Source organism: Neomonachus schauinslandi, chromosome 13 (genome assembly GCF_002201575.2).
Source record: "Neomonachus schauinslandi chromosome 13, ASM220157v2, whole genome shotgun sequence".
Lineage (NCBI taxonomy): Eukaryota > Metazoa > Chordata > Mammalia > Carnivora > Phocidae > Neomonachus > Neomonachus schauinslandi.
Genome location: NC_058415.1, coordinates 70,374,466 through 70,394,294, shown reverse-complemented (window position 1 = coordinate 70,394,294; position 19,829 = coordinate 70,374,466). Strand labels below are relative to the sequence as shown.

Genomic DNA, 19,829 nt, shown 5'->3' with positions numbered 1-19,829 from the left:
TTTACAGCCTATGGTCTCCCCTTGACCAGGTCTGCCTGCGTAAATCATTTGGCTTTCTGCCCTCTTCCTCTTCGAAAATTGAACTTTGTAGTAGCCTTTGTTTGGGTTAGCTCCAAGCACTGCATCCATGAGCACCTTCTGTGTGCCATGCGTAGGTGCTAGGCCCCACAGATGAGTCTGCCTCGCTCCCAGCCCTCAGGGAAGACTGTAAGGAGGAAACAGATCCCTTCATTACAGTGTGGATCTCAAAGGGCAGCTCTTATGTGTGATGGCAACTGAGGGGGAGCAGGGCCACATGGATGTAAAGAAAGACGTGCTTGTGTCTCTCCTCTCATCTTTGTGATGAAATCCCCCTAAGCAGCTCCCCGGGTCCTCTCCTTCCCTTCTGAGATTGGCCGTGAAGCATCACCGCAGCTTCTCCCAATCCCCATCCTTGTGACACAGAAGGAGCTGTGTGATTTAGAAATCTGTGTCGAATGGGTACTGTGGAACGTCAGTCCTCAGAAGCCCCCTGGCAGTGAGGCCAGCTGCAGGAAGAATTCATCGAAACCTTTGGAAAGATCAAGGTTAATATTTTTAAGAAAAAGATGAAAGTGCCTCATTAAGAAAATGAAATAATTACCCATCAGAACTAGAACTTGTTTTTCTCCTATTTTTATAAAGCCAGAAAAACTGAACTTGGAGAAGGGAAGCAGGTGTCCTTGGGTCCCCCAGCCAGATCCTTGGCTGTTCCACCCAGGGTCTTTTTCCCAGTCTCCACAGTCCAGACACCCAGATGGTTTGAATCCTCAGGGCAGCCATGTACGCTTGTACAGGTTGGCTACTGCACCCCTCTCAGGAATACCTATAACACCTTAGACATCAATGAATCATGTTTGTAGAATGGCAGTCAAGGATCTTGAGGGAGAGGTGCTGTTTGGACCAGGGATGCATCTGGTAATCCCTCTAGAAGGCCCCCTTCCTCTTCCCTTTGTAATTGCAGGTTCCCAGTGTTTCCCTGACTCCCCTAAGAAGTTTTCCTTCTTCCCAAGAACTCTGCCCTCAGCCTTGCCAGGGCCCAGACCAACAGCCCCACCGACTCCCATCCCTCATGACATGCCCCACCCTCCCACTGTGCCTCCGAACACATCCTGGTTCCATTTCTTCCACACTTCTCCAAATTCCAGGGAGTCGGTCAAGGTGCAGAGAGTAGTCAGGTCATCATGACCTCTTTTCTGCCCACACCCATTGTTTTAGAGCAGGTTGGTCCAGTGTCGTAATCACCTTGGGGTAGTAGAGAGTCCGTCTGCACAGTGCCCGGCATAGAGGGTGTGGCGTATTTGAGTGGGCTCCCTTCTATGTCTGTATCCAGGGGTAGGGTACCACCTGCTGTGCTCACCACAGATTGTGGGTTTAGAACAGGACCTAGCTTAGACTGTTCAAACATCTGGCCTCAGGGAGAGCATTCAGCCGAAGCCTGCACGGTAGTACTTAGCCCATATAGGGTTCCGATAAAAATGTGAAATCTGGAGCGAACGAGAAGCTCTATTGCATGTGGTGGTAGAACCTCTCGGAAGAATGCTTCCAGTGCCTTTCTTGTGATGCTGTCGATGCTTGTGAATACAGACCATACTGAAAAGGCAATTTCCTCCTCATTCTGTCTTGATAGGTCATTTTGGAGACTATAATTCTTCCATTCATCATCCAGGCTATCTTTCCGATAGTCAGTTTATCCCAGATCAGAACGATGACTTCTTAACGAAGGTGGAATCCCTCCATGAGCAGCACAGGTAAGAGGAGGGGTGGGGTGGCCTACTTTGGGAACCCAGGTCGGGCATTTCAGACCTCGTGTTCCCTCAGGTTTGATGTGTGGCTTCCTTTTGTTCACGAGTCCTCTTTTAAGCTGTTGGGGGTTTGTGAACCTTTGGGCTGTTATGATAGCAGATATATTTGGCGTAACTAGCATTTCTGTAAAGTGCAAAATCCAGTAAGAGTTTAGGGGGATTTACAGCGTTCTGTTTTTAGGATGTCGTTGAAATCCGTTAATTCCTAGGGGAAATGCCCTTTTTAAATCTGACTGCCCCACAAATTGACCTGCCAGGCAAACCTTTGAACGGATGACCACACTTAATAAAACGTGCAGCCCCTTCAGGTGTCGCGGAACAGACAGGCCAACGGACGCATGGCACCAGGCTGTGTGCATCCCGCGTCCTCTCTGGGCTCAGGTCACGAAACGGCCTTCGTTCCAGAAGGGACACCAGTCCTCCACGGCTGCCTCAGGCCACGCTTGCACTCCAGCAGATGTGCCCGCGTCTGGCCCCCTCGTCCTTTGCCGCATTTTATTCAAAGCTGCAGTGGCCCTGGTGTAGCCCAGGTTAGATAAGGGCCCTCCTGACCGGGAAGGCCAGGTCTCAAGGGGCCGGCCATTCTTGGGAAGGCTGGAAAAACAGAGGCCAGGCAACCAGCGTCCCTTCCGAAAGGCACCGCCAATCCTCCCTCCCAGAACGGTTTCCCAGGCAGAAGCCAGCGTCCTAAAATAGTACAGTGACGTTTGGGAGTTTGAGGCTGCCGAAGAATAGATAAAGGTGGAAAGACCTGAAGAGCGCCTATCAAGTAAGCAACTTGGAACAAGGAGGGTGGGAATTTCGCAAGGTGGCTGTCTTCTGTATCTGAGGACTGAGAGCCTACCGAGTGAGAAGTAGTATTTACTAAAGGACCGAGCAGGCTAGATGAAGTCCTGGGCAGTGGACAAGAAAAAGACCTGCTTTAGAATTCAGGGCTAGACTGTTTAAGATTAATAATGTAAGGCATTTAACGACCTGGAGGGGGATTTTTATTTTAAAACTTAGAGTTATATACTTTACTGATGGCAAACTCTGCATCTTCTCTCCTTTTCTGTAGTGGGCTAAAGCAATCAGAAGCTGAATCTTGCTTTATTAACATAGCACGGACCCTCGACTTCTATGGAGTGGAGCTGCACAGCGGTAGGGTAGGTACCCTTGGCCCGGTCGGGTTCAGAAATTAACTTCCGGAAGTAAAACTTCTTGAACTGCCTTTTCTGGTATAATAATAATAATTTTTAAAAAGACCTTTTTAAACAATATTCAGAAAGTTTATGAAGTAATGTTGAGTTTGGTTGGTTATTTATCCAGTCGCTTTTTTCATGTTTTATGTTTCCATGGGGTGGGGGGTCATGGGGATTAGAAATGAGTAGTTTTTGTAAGATGATTTCATGTCACGGTTAAAGAAGCAGAAAATGTCTATGTCCATTTTCCAAGCGATACTTTGGTGAGCCAAGGTTTTTACTGTTTCATCTCAGTGCTGCTCAAAATACACTTAATTGCTCAAATATGACAGCTTTTAAAAATTATAATGGTATGATCATGAAAACCAATAAATATTTTAAATTGACTGTGACCTTTTCAATGAAATTGATTAATATCCATCATCTACTGAGCAATTTCTATCTGCTGGACACAGTGGTTTGCTTATGTCCCACAGTAATGCCATGAGGTGAGTATTATCACTACCCCCATTTTACAGATGGAGAAACTGACACTCAGGGACTTCTCAGAGGTCACGTAGCACAGAAGTAGCAGCTTCAGTACATGACCCCGGCACCGTCTAATTGGCATCTGGCCTTTAATTTTCTACCAGTAATTGGCCCACATCATATCTAAAAGGAAGTAAATATTGGTTGAACACCTAGTAGGTACTAGCCATTGTTTGAGATGCTTTTCACGAGACCCCAAGGTCCATTTAAAGGTTATAGCAACCTTGTGAAGCCAGTATGCTAATCATCCCATTTTACACTGAGAAAATGGAGGCTTGGGGAAGTTGAGTAAATAGAATATTTTTGCAATTCACAGACACACTTCTGTCTCTTTTGTGTCCCTTCAATCTTATAACTGTGTGATAGGCAAGTTATGACCTAAGTAATAAAGTAGGAAAAAGATATGGGATCTTAGAAAAATACCAACTGTGGGACTTGACGGTTACTTTTTATTACATTTGCAAATAATAATTTGTCGTAGAATGTTGTGGAGAGCGTTCTGCGGTGGTGAAGTGGGCTTTCTATGTCTCTGAGTTGATCTGTGCTCTCCCCACCACCTGTGTCCCATGAGAGACCTCAAGCCAGATGATTACCTGCCTGGCTGACACCTCCCAAGGTATCAGAGGGAGTTGGGTTACCTTTGGCAATGCTGGGTCATCCGAAAACCCCTATCAATAACTTGATACCACAAAGTTCCTTCCTCAGTAGTTCAAAAGCTGCGGTGGGTCCCAGCGACCCTCCAGGGAAGCCTTCCTACTTGCAGCGACTCGGCAGCCTGGCTGCTTCCATTTTGTGGCGTCACCAGCTCCACACGTGGCCTCATGCTTGTAGCGAGTGAAGAGGAAGCTGGAGGGTCGCACGGCAGCTCTTAAATGATTCAGCCCAGAAGAGACCCATCACTTCTCCTAGAACATTGACCACGACTAGTCACATGGCCCTGTCTTCTACATGTACAGCTGGGGAATGTGGGGACAGCCTGGGAGTTTAGTGAACAGTGACCATCAGGGGATGAGTTGCATGTGATTTCAGCTGGGTGCCCAGTAGTGAATGTTCTCTGGACTTTCGCCTGTATCAGCGCTGTTTTCTTTGGCCAGTTTCTCTGATTCCCCGTGTTCTCATCGCTGTTCACAGTAATTTGTCCCACCACATCTTGGAAGGCAACAGGGAATGAAAGTTTATTATACCTGCCACATATTCTGTAATTTCAGCCTGATAAAAACCCTTGGAGAGGTGGCTTTAATAATCCTTATTGTACAAAAGGAAAAAAATGAGGCTCTGTAGCCCAAAATAACACAGCTAGTAAGCGGCAAACCCAACGTTCACACTCAGTGGTAACTAAGTCAGACTGTGCCCCCCCCCTTTTTAATATAATTACAAGTATCTGAGTGGGTATATTGGGATATAGATGACTCAGGGAAGGAACCGTTTTGGTTTTAAATTTTACTCACCTTGTTCTCAAATGAATTTAAATACCTTATAGTCGCTGTATCTTCCGTATTTTCATTGTCTATAGCAATGCATAGCATAGCAGGCTCTTTTTTTTTTTTTAAAGATTTTATTTATTCATTCGAGACACAGAGATAGAGAGAGAGAGCATGAGCAGGGGGAGAGACAGAGGGAGAGGGAGAAGCAGGCTCCCCGCTGAGCCAGGAGCCAGACGTGGGGCTCAGTCCCAGGACCCTGGGATCACGACCTGAGCTGAAGGCAGACGCTTAACCATCTGAGCCACCCAGGCGCCCCAACATAGCAGGCTCTTAATGAATGTTGAGTCTATTGGATTTATAGGCAATATTTATTTATTCATTGGATTTAAAGTCAGCAGTCCTACGCTTCATGACGACAGGTAGCTAACACCTTTCCCGTGATGGGAGTTGAGATTGGTGGAAAGCTGTGCAGAGGGTGAGGCCTTGCTGATGCTAGCATGGTATCTAATTGTTGAAAAAGTACAATTGGATGTTCATGTCAGGATTCTGTGGCAGGACGAGTGGGCCTGCCTGGTAACTCTCTAAGCCGGTGGGACCCAGCGGCTGCTCTCAGACTGTGTATGTTCACTTTAGAAGAGTCTGCTGCTAAGTACTGGGATCTGAAGTATTCTGTGCCTGTTTTCCATAACGTTTTCCCTTTGGAACATATACATACTGCTATTTATAAAAGCGTGGGTGCTTGAGTTACCGGAGGGCATCAGCGTGACCGTGACACGCTGTGAATCTGAGCTCTTCCCTTTTACAGGATCTGCACAATTTAGAGCTAATGATTGGGATTGCTTCTGCGGGCATCGCCGTGTACCGAAAATATATTTGCACAAGTTTCTATCCTTGGTAAGTGCAGACCAGTTCTAATTATTTTTTTGAATCATGCTTTAAAAATATACTGAACAAAAAGAAACGTTATCTCTAATTTTACACTTTTATTTCTGAAGGAGGAGTGGAGACTTTACCCCTAGGTTTTTCCCTCTGACCTCTCTGGTTGACCCAGATTCAGTACTTGGGAAAAGTAGTTGAGTTTTCACCGGCATCCCCTTCCCCCGGTCACTGTATCGTTTGGGATACTCTGTGGAAACAGGGATAAAATGGTGCAAGGCAGGTTTCGGAGTTAAGGAGGCCCGGGCAGTGCATTGGCCAGAAGTCAGAGAACTTCCTCTGGGCAGGAACTGTATTGTCAGTGTGGTTCCTTGGTTATTAGTTGGACTTTTACCAAGTGTTCAGACTTGAATCCTCATGAGACCACTCTGAAAAAGGCAGTGCTTTCCAAGGACTTCGTGGTGCAGGACTTGAGAGCACAGGCTCAGATCCACGCATTCCTAGTTGCACGATCTTGAGCACTTAGGTGAGGTCACTGAGCCTCAGTTTTGCCATCTGAAAACTGGGTCTAATCATGCAGTTCAGGACTGTTGCAAGGCTTAGTTGAGGGACTGCTAGTAAAGCTTTTAGTAGGGGATCTGGTATATAAAAATACTGTCTGTGGGGGCTATGGTCGTGTTCTTGTGCAAACTGTCGAGGAGCTACTTGACACACGGCCAGTAAGTGCCAGAGCTGGGATGTGGACCCACATCAGTCTGGCTGCTCTCTGTCCTCCTTCTCCACGCTGCCCTCAGCTGTCCTCCCTGGGCATCACCACAGCAGCTGACCACAAAGAGAGCACTTTGCCTGTGGTTCTTGTCATTTAAAAGTTACGTCACAGTCCAGCGGCCCTTGTGTGATACTCGGCTTCAGTCAGCTCCTTGGTATCTGGCTGAGGCGACGGGCCCGCCATCGTTCCTACCCTGAGGTCAACCCCGGGAAGCCTCGAGCCCACGCTCCTCATGGTCACGGAGCAGAGGACAATGTTGAGACGCATCAGCTGCCACCCGGCTGATCCCTAAGTGCATTTTGTGTGCTTGCTTTCTTGCAGGGTGAACATTCTAAAAATTTCTTTCAAGAGGAAAAAGTTCTTTATACATCAGCGACAAAAACAGGTGAGTTACGTCCACGCTTGCTTTGTTTCTTGTGTTTGTAGCCACTTCAGCCATTCGTTCTGCAGCAGGTGAAGGCAGCTGGGCCGTATGTGTGACCGGGGAGAGAGAGCCTGGCGTGTGCTGGACAGAAAATGGATGCCGGGGTCCAGAGTGCCCTGTAGAATTCACTGTGCTTACCAGGCTTCCAAGCAAGAAGGCAGTGACGATGAGTTTGGATCCTTGCTGCCCCACTTCCACTGACCAGCTGGGCAGGTTCCTTCACCTCCCCTAACCCGAGCTACCTTGTTCTAGCAATGCAGTAGCACCTGCCTGTCGGGGGATCCAGAAGATTAAGTAAAAGAGCATTGGTCAGAGCACTTGGCATGAGCCCACGAAGAGTAGCAGTAAATGTCAGCAAGAGCAAGCCCTTGATGTGTTTAAAATGCACAGTAAGGGCGCCTGGGTAGCTCAGTCGGTTGAGTGTCTGACTTCAGCTCGGGCCACGATCTCAGGGTCCTAGGATCGAGCCCCAGGCAGGCTCTGTGCTCTTTCTCTCTCTCTCTCTGTCTCTCAAATAAATAAAGTATTTAAAAAAAATTAAAAATAAGAGAGTGCACAATAACCTTTGCATGTGTCTCCTAAGAGGAGACCCCCACTCTCTGGATGACTCTGGGTGAAGAAGAGGACTTGAAGGTATGCAAGCTGAGGCTCCCACAGCTACCAAGGGAGGAACTAGAATTTGAATCCGAGACTCCTGCTCTTTCAACAACACCGCGCTCTGTCCTGCTATGCTCTGCGTTTTTCACTTACTGTCACTATGTTCATTTCCCAGGGTTTCAGAGATAATATGTTCTTAAAATGGCTTCACCTAGCATGGAATGAGGACACTAAAGAACACATGGAAATGAGGACACAGGCTCAGAGCAAACTAGGACTAGAATCTGGGTCTCCTGACCCCCCCATTGCAAGATCGAAGGTGGCCCCAAAATGCACGAGGTGGCAATTTAACATGAAAACAGAAAACTTAGGTAGGGTGAAGGTCAAGGAAATAATTAAAGTGATGATATCTGAGCGCTTGATTTAACTCCATGCTTGGGGGACAAACAGAGAAATCCAAAGGCTTATAAAATCTCAAGTTTCAGATAAATGGAAGAATTATTTCTTCAGGAGAGATTTTCCCAGAGCTAAATTTTAAAAGAAATGTATCACACAGCCTTTTTCTGGTTGCTCCAAATATATCCAACCCAGCAATGTAAGCATATTTGAAATTGGAGTCTTCATAAAGGATCACAAGTGATGATAAAGAGTAGAGTCAGGTCATGTTTACCTTGTTAATAAGATGGTTAACAGATTCTGCTCCTGACTATTCCTGTAACATTGGTTTGTGGCCTCAGGCATTTTGAAGCTGGTTTTCTGCTGTCTGTCACATCTTAGCTGACGACCACTGATGTGGGTATAGAATCCCTGTGAGCCTTTGCTCACTCCTTCATCTGTGCAGATGAAACCTCTACTGTGTTTTTCCTCCCAGACTGAATCCAGGGAACATATCGTGGCCTTCAACATGTTAAATTACCGATCTTGCAAAAACTTGTGGAAATCCTGTGTCGAGCATCATACATTCTTTCAGGCAAAGAAGCTACTACCTCAGGAGAAGAATGTTCTGTCTCAGTACTGGACTATGGGCTCTAGGAACCCCAAAAAGTGAGTATTCTTTAGGGAGGGTATCCACAGTAGACTGAGATGTGACTGTGTCCTGGTCACCGCCAGGTAGGGGACATCCTCAGAGGGGGGAATGCCATCATCCAGGGGCCTCAGTCCCGGGCTGAAGGTGTCTCCAGGGGCAACAGCATCTCCTTCCGTGCATACTCAGCTACTGCTCGTATTCCTCTCCTTCCTTTCTACCTCCACAACTCCGCTACCCTGGGAACACCCAAGCAGCCCAAATTACAACTAGTCCCACACCATGTCACAATAAGGGAAGCACATGGCCGTAACTCTGAGCGTCGTCGTGCTCCTAAGACATCCTCTCCCACAGAATGTTAATTCCATGCAGTGCTCCTGAATAATGAATGAGTAGGAATAAAGCTTCTCAGAGTCAAGTGACTTTGGGATATACTACGTATCACAGTCACAAAATAACAGTAATCGTGAAAACTGGCAATTGAGTGTTTACTTTGTACCACGCACATACTTAATTATATTTAAATTATATTTAAATCCCATGTGTACTAATATCTACGGGAATGATAATCAGAATATTTAATGAGTAGTGCAGTGAAAGAAATTACTCTCCTAAAATTTTAACTCTAAAGTGTATTTCCTAAACTAATCCTGCAGTTTATATTTTTGTGTATTTATTCTAAGACTGCCCTTTAAGTACAAGATCTAGCAGAAATTATCAAGTTACTGTAAACTGTTGGTTGGTTTGAAAAGTTGTTTTCATAATTTTGCATTGTTGTTGATATGGCTGTTACTAATGAAACAGGGCCCCTGTCTGAGCCATTATCTGATATGTGGTACTGTATCAGACTATCCCAGTGACACTCCTATTATGTTGATAATCATTAGGTAGCTTTTTATAGATTCAATAGGCGGTGAATTTCTGTTAGTATCAGTGATAGTATTTATGGGCTAAGTGTTCTCTCTCAGCTTCTGATGAACCAAGAACAAATCTCTTTTCAAAGTTTCCAGCTCCCATAATATTATCTAGTACTTTATACATTCAATGGCTCTTACTGAACGTGTCACAGACACAACGTACGGGAATTGACTGTTCACTTTAGTTGGACCTAAGCCTTCGGGCCAGCTGACAGGATTGGATGGTGAGCAGTTGAAAGCATGGACTTTGCCGAGAAGACTGAGTTCAGATCCTGCCTGTGTCACTTTTGATTTGAATTTACTGTTTGAATTTCCTCATTTCTGTAAAATACAGCCAACACAGAATTGGGGGTGAGGTGGGCAGGTTCTGGTTACCCATTGTGAGAGAAAAAACTACCCCTGTTTTGGTACCGTAAAACAAGCATCTTGGGGCACCTGGGTGGCTTAGTTGGTTTGGCATCCAGCTCTTGATTTCAGCTCATGTCATGATCTCAGGGTCATGGGATCGTGTCCCGCATGGGGCTCCACACTCAGCGCGGCTTCTGCTTGTCCTTCTCCCTCTGCTCCTCCCCATGCGTGGGCGCTCTCTCTCTCTCTCTCAAATAAATCTTTAAAAAACAAAACAGTCATCTTTCTGTTCTATCTCGAGATTTTGTGGATCGAGAATTTGGGAAGGGCTTGGCCAGCAACCTCTTCTGCTCCATGCGGTATAGACTGGGGTTTCTCAGCGATAGGCAGCTGGGGGCTGGGCTGGGCTGCAGATCCAAGATGACTTGGCTCCCATGCCTGATGGAATGATTGGAAGGCTGGACTCACCTGGACCCCTTACTTCTCTCTGTTCTCAGGGCCTCTTCATGGGGCTCTCCAGCATGGTCGTTGGATGTCTTACACGGAAGTTCAGGGCTCCGAGGGCAGAAGCAGCCAGTCATCTTCGAGGCAGGCCCAGAACCGGCACAGCTACTCTTGGTCAGAGCAGTCACAGGCCAGCCCACATTCAAGAGTCCAAGAACTGGAGCCATTTTTAATCTGCCACTGGGGGGGTCGATTGGGGATATTGGTGATTCAGGGACATGGGCCAGCAGTTCTTTACTACTAAGACTACCTTCATCGTATTGCAAATTTCAGCCCTCACTGTGTCCATTTTATAGATGAGAAAACTGAGGCTTAGTTCACATGGTTGGCCCAACCCTAGAGCTACACCTACATCTTTGCATGTGGGGCCTCCTGATAGAGGTTCCACATAAAAGGAACTTGTTCAGTATTTTGCAAGCTTAAGGGACAATGGAACACTTTTTTTTCCTCCCATAAAAGTATCTAATAATAACCTGTGACACATACTTTAGGGAACTACGACATTAAACTTTTAAATCCTCTCGCTTGCTCCCCTTGTTCTGAGGCAGTGTTCTCAATCAATGCTAATTTGCTTTCTGATGTAGATTCTCTTAGTGATGCTGCTGTGAATGTTTTGATCAGGGTGACAATGCTATTTCTTACTGTAAATTAGTACATTGATATTCTAGGGAGAGTTTCATGTTCTTCTGGGTTTTTTGTCCTCTTTTTGTTTGTTTGTTTGGCTGTAAGGAAATGCATGGAATGTTTTAATAAGACATTAAAACACTGTTTAAAATGTAGGAATGGCAGAATTGAGTTTCCTTTAAACTGACTTCACACCCCATCCTTTCAAAGAACTCATTCCTTGAGGGGTCTAGATAGCTACAATTTAAATTCTCTAGGTATAAATAAAACACAAAAGTTAGCTTCAGGGAGGCCCGTTCATATAGCACATGGCCTGGAACTCCATCCCCGAAGCATATTCTCCGGCCTTCTTTCAAAGAGTTATCTGTGATTTATAGCTAATGGCTTCTACCAGCTAGGATGTTGAAGAGCACCTTCCTGGAAGGATGGTTAATGTTTGTATTCGTGCCATTGTGAGTGACGTGAAAATTCCTTGAAGTTATTTGAGCTGTATTTCTGTGTTATCCTGAAAATGCCTTCTCATCTCGTGGTAAGGTTCGGTGATATTCTGAGAGCAACTTCATCGCTTGCAGTAGTAGGGCCCAAGAAAATATTTTCACCAGAAGAGAAGAAACAACAAGGGCAGCCAGGACAGAAGGGAACTACTTTGGACCTCGTACCTCTACTTTGTAACCTTGGCTGGTGTCATCCAGGTGCTAACCAGCCCTCCACCAGGGAGGGAGCATGGACAGACTGTTTCTCTTACGGTGTAATTTCTTGTTGGACACGTCTGTCCATGTAGAAAGTGAACCTTGCTTCTGGTTTTTCAGGTCTGTAAATAACCAGTATTGCAAAAAGGTGATTGGAGGGATGGTGTGGAACCCAGCCATGCGGAGATCATTATCAGCGGAACACTTAGAAACCAAGAGCCTGCCTTCTCGGTCCCCTCCCATCACTCCCAACTGGTACGTCCTCCTTTTTTTTTTGTTCTACCCACCAGTAAACACTTGATCTCTCTTAAAAACTCAACTTCCTAAGTTTTCCCAGTATAGGTGGCCTGCAATCAGAGTTTATGTTTGCATGCTTGGCTCTTGCGGAATGAACAGCTTAGTGTTTTCATGACATGCACAAGCCTAGCTAAACATTTTCCTTAGTGTGTGATGCTGGGATGTCCTTTTTATTAAAAAGTTATTTGGTCTGAATTTGAGAACTACAGCCTACTGAAACGCCCCTCGTGGAATTAGAGTACACACTGGAATATTAATGTTTTGGGAAGCACACTGAGCTTTACTTTATCTGTATTCCGTTAACATCACACAAAATAAACTTCAGGGAAACCTAGTGAAGGGTTGCAGTGTAGGGTGCGTGGTCCTCAGCTGCAGTAGCAGATGCACTTGGGGAAGTAGCCTGTCTTTAAAGGAAGAAAGTAGCAGTTGGCAAAGTGGGAAGGGCAGTGTGTAGCTCCATCACCCGGACTCAGATTTGGGCTCTTTTGTTAACTCACAAGTTTCTTTACCTCTCTGGTCTCAGTCTTCCTATCTGTCAAAGGGTTCAAAAAATCACCACAAGTGATTTAACAGCGTACAAGTGCTTTGTAAGTGGGAAAACAAAAACAAAAACAAAAAAACCCGGTGGAATTCTTGTTGTTGTTGTATTAGAATGTTGTTCCTCAGAGACATCAGGCCAGTTTTGTGAATGGGTCCGAAATGGCCAGGCATCGTCTTGCAGGAAGGGAAACCAAGCCAGAAACATTGCCCCAGCTCCACGCTGGACTAGAGAGTATGGCTTTGTATTCATGTCACAAAAGACTCGGGTGGACCTGTGAATTACCAAGGAGGGGTCTACTAGGACTAAGGGAGATTCTAATAGGCACAAAACGGGGCTGCTGTGCAGGGCTGCTGGGTGAGGAACCCCCCTCCCCGCCCGGGGCCAAATGCTCTAGGCAGAGATGCTGATGGTAGTTAGTGTTAGAAGTCATAGCATGACTGAGTAGATTTGTTTCTTGGTTTCCCAAGATTTAGGCACTTCATCCTAGAGTGGTAAATCTATGCTGTAAAGTAGCAGCTCAATTTGTCTGAAAGCTGCTGGGGCAGCGATGCCAGGGCCCCGGAACGGAGGCCCAGGACAGCATCCAGGAGAACAGCAGGGTTTGATGTCGCCACACCCGTGGCCTGGAGCTCTTACTGCTATTTATAGGTCCCCTCCTGAGGAGTCACATGCCTTTCTCCCCTACTCTGGACACGGTATTATTGATTACCTGGGCCCCGAGGGAATGGGAATAGTGAAGGCCCTGACAGTGTCCAGGAGAAATGGCCAAGGAAGAAGCAGCTAGAAAAATGGAGAGAAAATAGAAGTAAGAAGGCTCAGCAGCCTGGGGTCACCCACTGCAGGAGCCAATGCCCAGGGGCCATGCTAGGCATCCGGAGAACATCGCTTCATTTGGTTCGTTTTCAGCAGCAGGTACGTACAGCTGAGGCCCAGAGAGGTGGTGTGACTTGCCTAAAGACAGGGTGGTACTGCCGTACCCATCTAATAGGGCATACAGGGTATATTTTTAAAAGCAAACATTTCAGGGCACGTGGGTGGCTCAGTTGGTGAAGCGTCTGCCTTCGGCTCAGGTCATGATCTCAGGGTCCTGGGATTGAGCCCCGTGTTGGGCTCCCTCTCTCTCTGCTGCTCCCCCTCCTTGTGCTCTCTTGCTCTCTCTCTGTCAAATAAATAAAAATCTAAAAAACAAACAAACAAATATTTCTTCTTGGATTAAGTGAAATTCACATGAAGGGATGTAGTTGAAGTAAGGTTTTGGTTTTGCCAAAAATTGTGCTTTGGCTTCTAAACCCATTACTTAATACTCGTGTTCGAATGAATCCGAAGAATTGATCAGTAGTCAGTACAGTGTATTATTTGGGCATTGAGAGCTTGAGTCTTCCTAGAAGAATAACTCACCCTAAATCAACACTCATAACCTCCCAAAGGGCGTAAATTAATCTCATCTGCCTGTTTTTACAGCCGAGGCTGCCGTTCTGGGGGCTAGGGCACGGGGGCTGAGAGTATCGAGGACTCGTGTGGCCCTGGGTGGATTCCGGTGTAGTAATGGGTTAACTGGTTCTTAATTTCCAACAGCATCAGCCAAGGCATCCTTAGGTCAGGGCACAAAGGTAGATCCCTGATGCCTGGTAAAGTTTTTAAGTGGAATTTGCTTTCAACACTTCACACTCGACCTTTCCCCCACGCAGGCGAAGTCCTCGGCTCCGGCACGAAATCCGAAAGCCTCGGCACTCTTCTGCCGATAACCTTGCGAACGAGATGACCTACATTACTGAAACTGAAGATGTGTTTTACACGTACAAGGGCTCCCTGTCCCCAAAAGACAGCGAATCCGAGGTTTCTCAGAACCGAAGCCCGCACCGAGAGTAAGAAACATGTTCTCTTCTTTGTATCTGCTTGTTTTGGCTGTTGAAGAATTTGCTCAGGCCCAGAGATGGCCATTTAAGTCAAGGGCTGGAGCCTGCAGCCAGCTCCCTAGGCTGCTCTCTGCCAGGATGACAGCATACATCAGACTGTCCCTGCCGCCACGGGGGGACAAGCTGTATGCCTGAGGTCTCGAGCTTGCACTTCTTTTTGTGTATGACAGAGACCTACTCTCCACAGACATGTTAGCTCTCTTGAATCGTCTCCAGTTCATGAGCAAAGCCCCATTTAAATCAGTTCCCATTCCAGAGCTATAGATATGTTAACCTTAATAGTAGTTTTTCTCTAGATTGCCAAAGTTTTAACCACTGCAAGATTCTAGATCGCTGGAGATAAGCTTACTTGTACCTGTCCACAGAAAGCCTTCTCAGATCTACAGTGTGCCCTCTGGGTTTTTTGGGGAGAGGGGTTTGTTTTTAATGAATCTTTAGTGTTCATTCAAAAATGAATCCTGCATTTTTGTTAAATTTTTGTTGACAGTTTGCGTTAAATTCTTTTATGTCCCCACTTTGCCCTATTTTAATTGTGACAAACTCCCTTCCCATCGCAAGGCTGGGGGAAAAAACATCTTTCCAAAAGTACTGGCTTGAGCTCTTTGATTATTCAATAAGCTGTATCGAAATCACTGGTTCCCTTCGGTCTTGATTAGCAGGGAACTCAGAGCTCCACTTTAGGCTCAGTGCACTGGCTTCCCTTACTCCAGTTCCTGAGATAGTGCCTACTCTTCCCTGCCTTATTCATGGCTCTTATTTTTTTCTCTGAATGAATTCACAGCTCTACTCTATCTATACATTTTAGAGTAAGCGATCTCAAATCAAGTTTTTAAGGTGGACAGACCTAATCATAAATAAAATGACATTTTAGGCTGAAGTATGAGAGGACCGGATCAACCATTAGGAAGTCAACCATAGGCATTTGGTATTGATGCTGTTTAAGTGCCATACTATACCCGAAATAATTCGGAAACACAATGCCTCCCTTAATGGCACAGGATTAGCGAGAAGGCACTTTAGTTAATCTGTAAATTTTTACCGCTCTAGCTGCTAGGTTTGTGGCATTCAGCGCACCGTGATTGTATTCTGGACATCGCAGGTGAATTGCAAATCTGGCTTCCTCCTTACGTGTGAGGTTGTTACCTCTCTGTTGTCTCTGACCGCAGCAAACATGGTTTCCAGCTTATCTGTGTTCTTAACACGTCTGGTTAAATAATCCTCTGGTCACTGTTTCCTTGTGACTTGAGCTCGGATGATGCTTTTGTTGAAATGATCACTATCTCTTCCTCCAACTTGCAGCCCTGTTGAAGTGACAGTGTGGAAGGGTGAGAGTTCCTTTGTGTGACGCCATGGTTTTGCAAATCTAGATAGACAAGGCAGGAATGCAGGCATGCATGACTTGAGCCAGTTTGAGTTGGAGATGGGGTTGGGGTTCTGTAGCTTTGGGGAAAGGAGAAAGAGGGTTTGGGAAATGGACTGAGGGCTCTGGGGAGCTCAGTCTCACACCCTCCATGTCAGCCCTTCCTCTTGTGGTTTGCAGTCCCATCATGGAATTGTGGACCATCCAGACTCCCGTGGTCCAGTGCCATAGCCATTAAGCACGTGTGGCTATTCAGATTTAGGTTACTTAACATTTAAATCCCATTTCTCAGTCATCTGAGCCTCAAGAACCACATGTAGGTAGCGACTACCATGCTGGACAAACAGATAGATACCTTTCCATCATCACAGAAAGTGCTATGGCAGTATTGATCGGTGCCGGGTAGAGAGATGGAGTCTGTCCGGCGGGGTGTGGATGCTTTCCAAGGCTGCGTGCACTGCTGAGCACAGTAGCACACCATATACACCCTTTGCTGCTCACGGAGGGAACATCAAGGCAAATTAGACAAGTCTTTGCCTTAAGGGGCTGCCAGGGCAGCCGGGCAAATAGCACATTGTCAGCCTTCATCACTGCATCTTCTGCCGCTTTGGTAAAAGGAAAGAGTTTGGGGAACGGTCTGAGGGTCCTGAGAAGCACAATTACAGGTCCCACGTCAGATTTTCCTACTGTGGCCTGCCACCCACATCATGGCGTCGTGCAGCACTGTCCAACCCGGAAGCCACTAGCCACCCAGGACTATTTAAATTTACATTCACGGGCGCCTGGATGGCTCAGTCGGTTAAGCAGCTCACTCTTTTTTTTTTTTTTTAATTTTTTTTATTCTTATGTTAATCCCCATACATTACATCATTAGTTTTAGATGAAGTGTTCCATGATTCATTGTTTGTTAAGCAGCTCACTCTTGCTCTCAGCTCAGGTCTTGATCTCAGGGTCGTGAGTTCAAGTCCTGCATTGGGCTCCACACTAGGCGGGGTATCTACTTTTAAAAAACAAAATTTACATGCGTTAAAATTAGATTCAAAATTCACTTCCTTAAGTCCTGTTTGATTCAAGTAATTTCAGGCCCCGTGCATCCCTACACATGGCACATCAATTCTTTGAAACTCTTCCATGAGACCTTGTAAGATGTGTCATCCTGGGGCACTTTTTATTTTGCACCTAAATGTTCAAAGTGGCAAATAATGGTGATGCGAAGGCAGCCTTTCTTGTCGCGGCTCTGCCCATAAGATGTGTCTCATGGAGGGGCGCCTGGGTGGCTCAGTTGGTTAAGCGACTGCCTTCGGCTCAGGTCATGATCCTGGAGTCCTGGGATCGAGTCCCGCATCGGGCTCCCTGCTCGGCGGGGAGTCTGCTTCTCCCTCTGACCCTATCCCCTCTCATGCTCTTTCTATCTCATTGTCTCTCTCAAATAAATAAATAAAATCTTAAAAAAAAATTCTAAAAAAAAAAAAAGATGTGTCTCATGGAGTCACGTTAACGGCCGTGCGCAGCAAGTGGGGTGAGCAGGTGAAAAATGGCAGGCCCTACCGCCTCAGGTGGGGGACCTCTTCCTGCTGGCGGGATGCTGCCTCCCGCTGTGTCTTCAGAGGCAGCTGCCCCCCAAGAGTCTGGGGGCCCTCCACTGCCCAAGGCAAGCAGGAAAGGTTAGTCTGTGCTTGGTGACAAAAACCCAGGGTGGTTACTTGAGTATTTATTTGCAAGGTGTTCAAGAAATGTCTGACATGTTTTATACAGCCTGTTTGTGCTAAGAGGCAAAAAGAAGTATTCTGTCAGAGAAATTGGAAGAATAATACCACAGTCTGAAGGGTTCCTTGTAGAAAGGAGAATTCAGTGTAACATTCGTACCCATGTAAACAAGAAGAAAGAGAAAGGAAGAAAAAGAGCAGATAGACTTTGGCTCTCCACCCAGAGTGGCACGGCTCAGGCTCTCTGAACATTATCTTAGCGGGTGAGTCACCGTCCGGGTTGTTCCACATTTATAGCAGCACAGCCAAGTTTATGATTATAGTTATGAATCCTTGGCAGTTTGCTTTGTGCCCGAGTCTGCTGTGCTCTTTCGTTACTCCCGGGGTTCTCTCAGCCCTTCCGTGTTCCTTTGCTTGCCTCAGAGCCGAGGCGGAACTCTGCAGGAAAGGAAGTTTTCTTCATGGCAAAAAAAAAAAAAAATGTTTTTTTTTTTAAAAAACCTACCACTCTCTACCACCAAGAAAACATGGGAGGGGAGGTTCCCTAAAGGAAAAGTGACTTTGCAGAACAGAGGCTGGTGGAAAAGCCACTTTGGCGCAGTGGAGGGTCGTATTTGAAGGACTTCTTTGTTGCTGCTTTCCCACAGTTGTCCTGACGGGTCCTCCGAGGGTGTGGGGCTCTGTGTTGTGATGCCTCGATATTTGCATGCCTCTCTCTTTAGAGCCTGCCTTGTTCCAGGGGACACGGGCGGCTGTCATTTTTTATCTCAAAACTCTGCAGGCGACGATGTCAATGCACTTAATGCTGCAGAACTGTACACTTCAAAAAAGGGTGGAATGGTAAATTTTATAGTGTGTATGTTTACCCACCACTACTGAACGCTTTTAAGAACTTCTGCGCATTGAGAGGGACTCTGGGAATGCCCTGTGGAGCCACGCCGGCCGTGCGCGAACGCCTCCGGCCCTGCCACCCTGTCGCCCCACCTGCGGCCGGGAGCTGTCGTGCAGTGTGGCGGCCTGACCTGGTGCTGGGCGGCCCCACTTGGTGCTGGGCGGCCCTGTTGTCCGGCCTGTGCAGGAAGCCTTGTCCTAGACGCTGGCCCAGCACGAGCCCTGCCGTCCACAGATCCCTGCCTGGAGCTCCTGGACAGCACAGGTAGCATCCGCTTCTCATTCTCCCTGACACCCCTGTCGACTCTCCTTTAAGTTACTTCCCATCCCGTCGGCCACAGGCCACCCTTCAGCCTGCTAGTCACTGTTCTCTGCACGTCAGTCCTGGACTAGAGCGTGACTCCATGTATGTCTAAGGGTCTCTGTTGGAGGAGGCCCGCCCACCACGGGGCTGCATTAGCGGTTCCATGTTCGTTTTCCCTGCACCTTGTCTGTCCTCCACCAGGCATCCGTCCACTTGCATGTGGACGTATGACCGACGCTTTAAACCCCAGGGACCCCAGTCTCCACTCATCGTCTTCCAGTCCCACCTGTGGCTCCTCCTGGGTCTTGGCGAGTGGGGGCTGCATTTCACTACCATCCTGTTTGCACCCATTGGAAACTTGAGTCATCCTGGACTCCTTTTCTCCCGCCTTTCTCTGCAAGGTCCTCACCTCGATAATCTTCCTCCCAGACTGCTCTCAAATTGGACCCCTGCGCCATGCCACTGTGCGGCCCGTGGTCGGCCACCTCCTCGGTCATGGGGACGGTCGCAGTTGTGCCCGTAGCCTTGGGTCTCCTCCTCACAAGCCGACAGGCTTCTCTTTGGGAAATTTGTGCCCCAGCAAGTCACGCCCCTGTGCTTTTTCAGAGTTTTATGCCTCTGCATATGCTGCTGTTTTGTCTTTTTTGTTAGTATTTTTCCTAGACCACCTTCTCCTTCCCTCTCAGCTACCTGTTCAGACTCCTGCTAAGTCCTCTCTCAAACTCCAGATCCAATGCCTCTGTGAAGGCTCTCCTGGCTTCCCACTGTACCCCAGACATCTGAGCATCTCCAGTGCAACACGATGATATTCTTTGATTATTTTTATACTTTTATGTCTTCTCTTAAACTAGACCCTGAGTTCTCTCTAGCCCCTCACACTCCCGTTTTGGCCACAGCTCAGGAACATCAGCATCTCCTGAGAGCTTGGTGGAAATGTGAACCTCAGGCCCACCCCAGGCCTGCTGAATCAGTCTGCATTTGAACAAGATCCTCAGGGGACCTACATGAACGTGACGTTCTCAGAAGCTCTGAGCTCACCGAAGCTGAGAACTATGTATCGCACTTTTACTGACCCTCACCCCCCCG

At 46.9% G+C, this 19,829-nt stretch overlaps 1 protein-coding gene across 2 annotated transcripts in view; it reads left to right on the top strand.

Annotated features, from left to right (window-relative positions):
* PTPN3 (protein tyrosine phosphatase non-receptor type 3) overlaps positions 1 to 19,829 on the top strand; it is a 75,978-nt gene that overhangs the window by 20,466 nt on the left and 35,683 nt on the right. Inside the window, exons 7-13 of one of the 2 annotated variants that reach the window (XM_021691205.2) lie at positions 1,649 to 1,769; positions 2,881 to 2,968; positions 5,762 to 5,850; positions 6,923 to 6,986; positions 8,494 to 8,666; positions 11,849 to 11,983; positions 14,255 to 14,431. In XM_021691205.2, coding sequence (XP_021546880.1) covers positions 1,649 to 1,769; positions 2,881 to 2,968; positions 5,762 to 5,850; positions 6,923 to 6,986; positions 8,494 to 8,666; positions 11,849 to 11,983; positions 14,255 to 14,431 — 847 coding nt within the window. The remainder of the gene's footprint in view (positions 1 to 1,648; positions 1,770 to 2,880; positions 2,969 to 5,761; positions 5,851 to 6,922; positions 6,987 to 8,493; positions 8,667 to 11,848; positions 11,984 to 14,254; positions 14,432 to 19,829) is intronic. The other variant, XM_044920376.1, reaches the window with a different exon arrangement.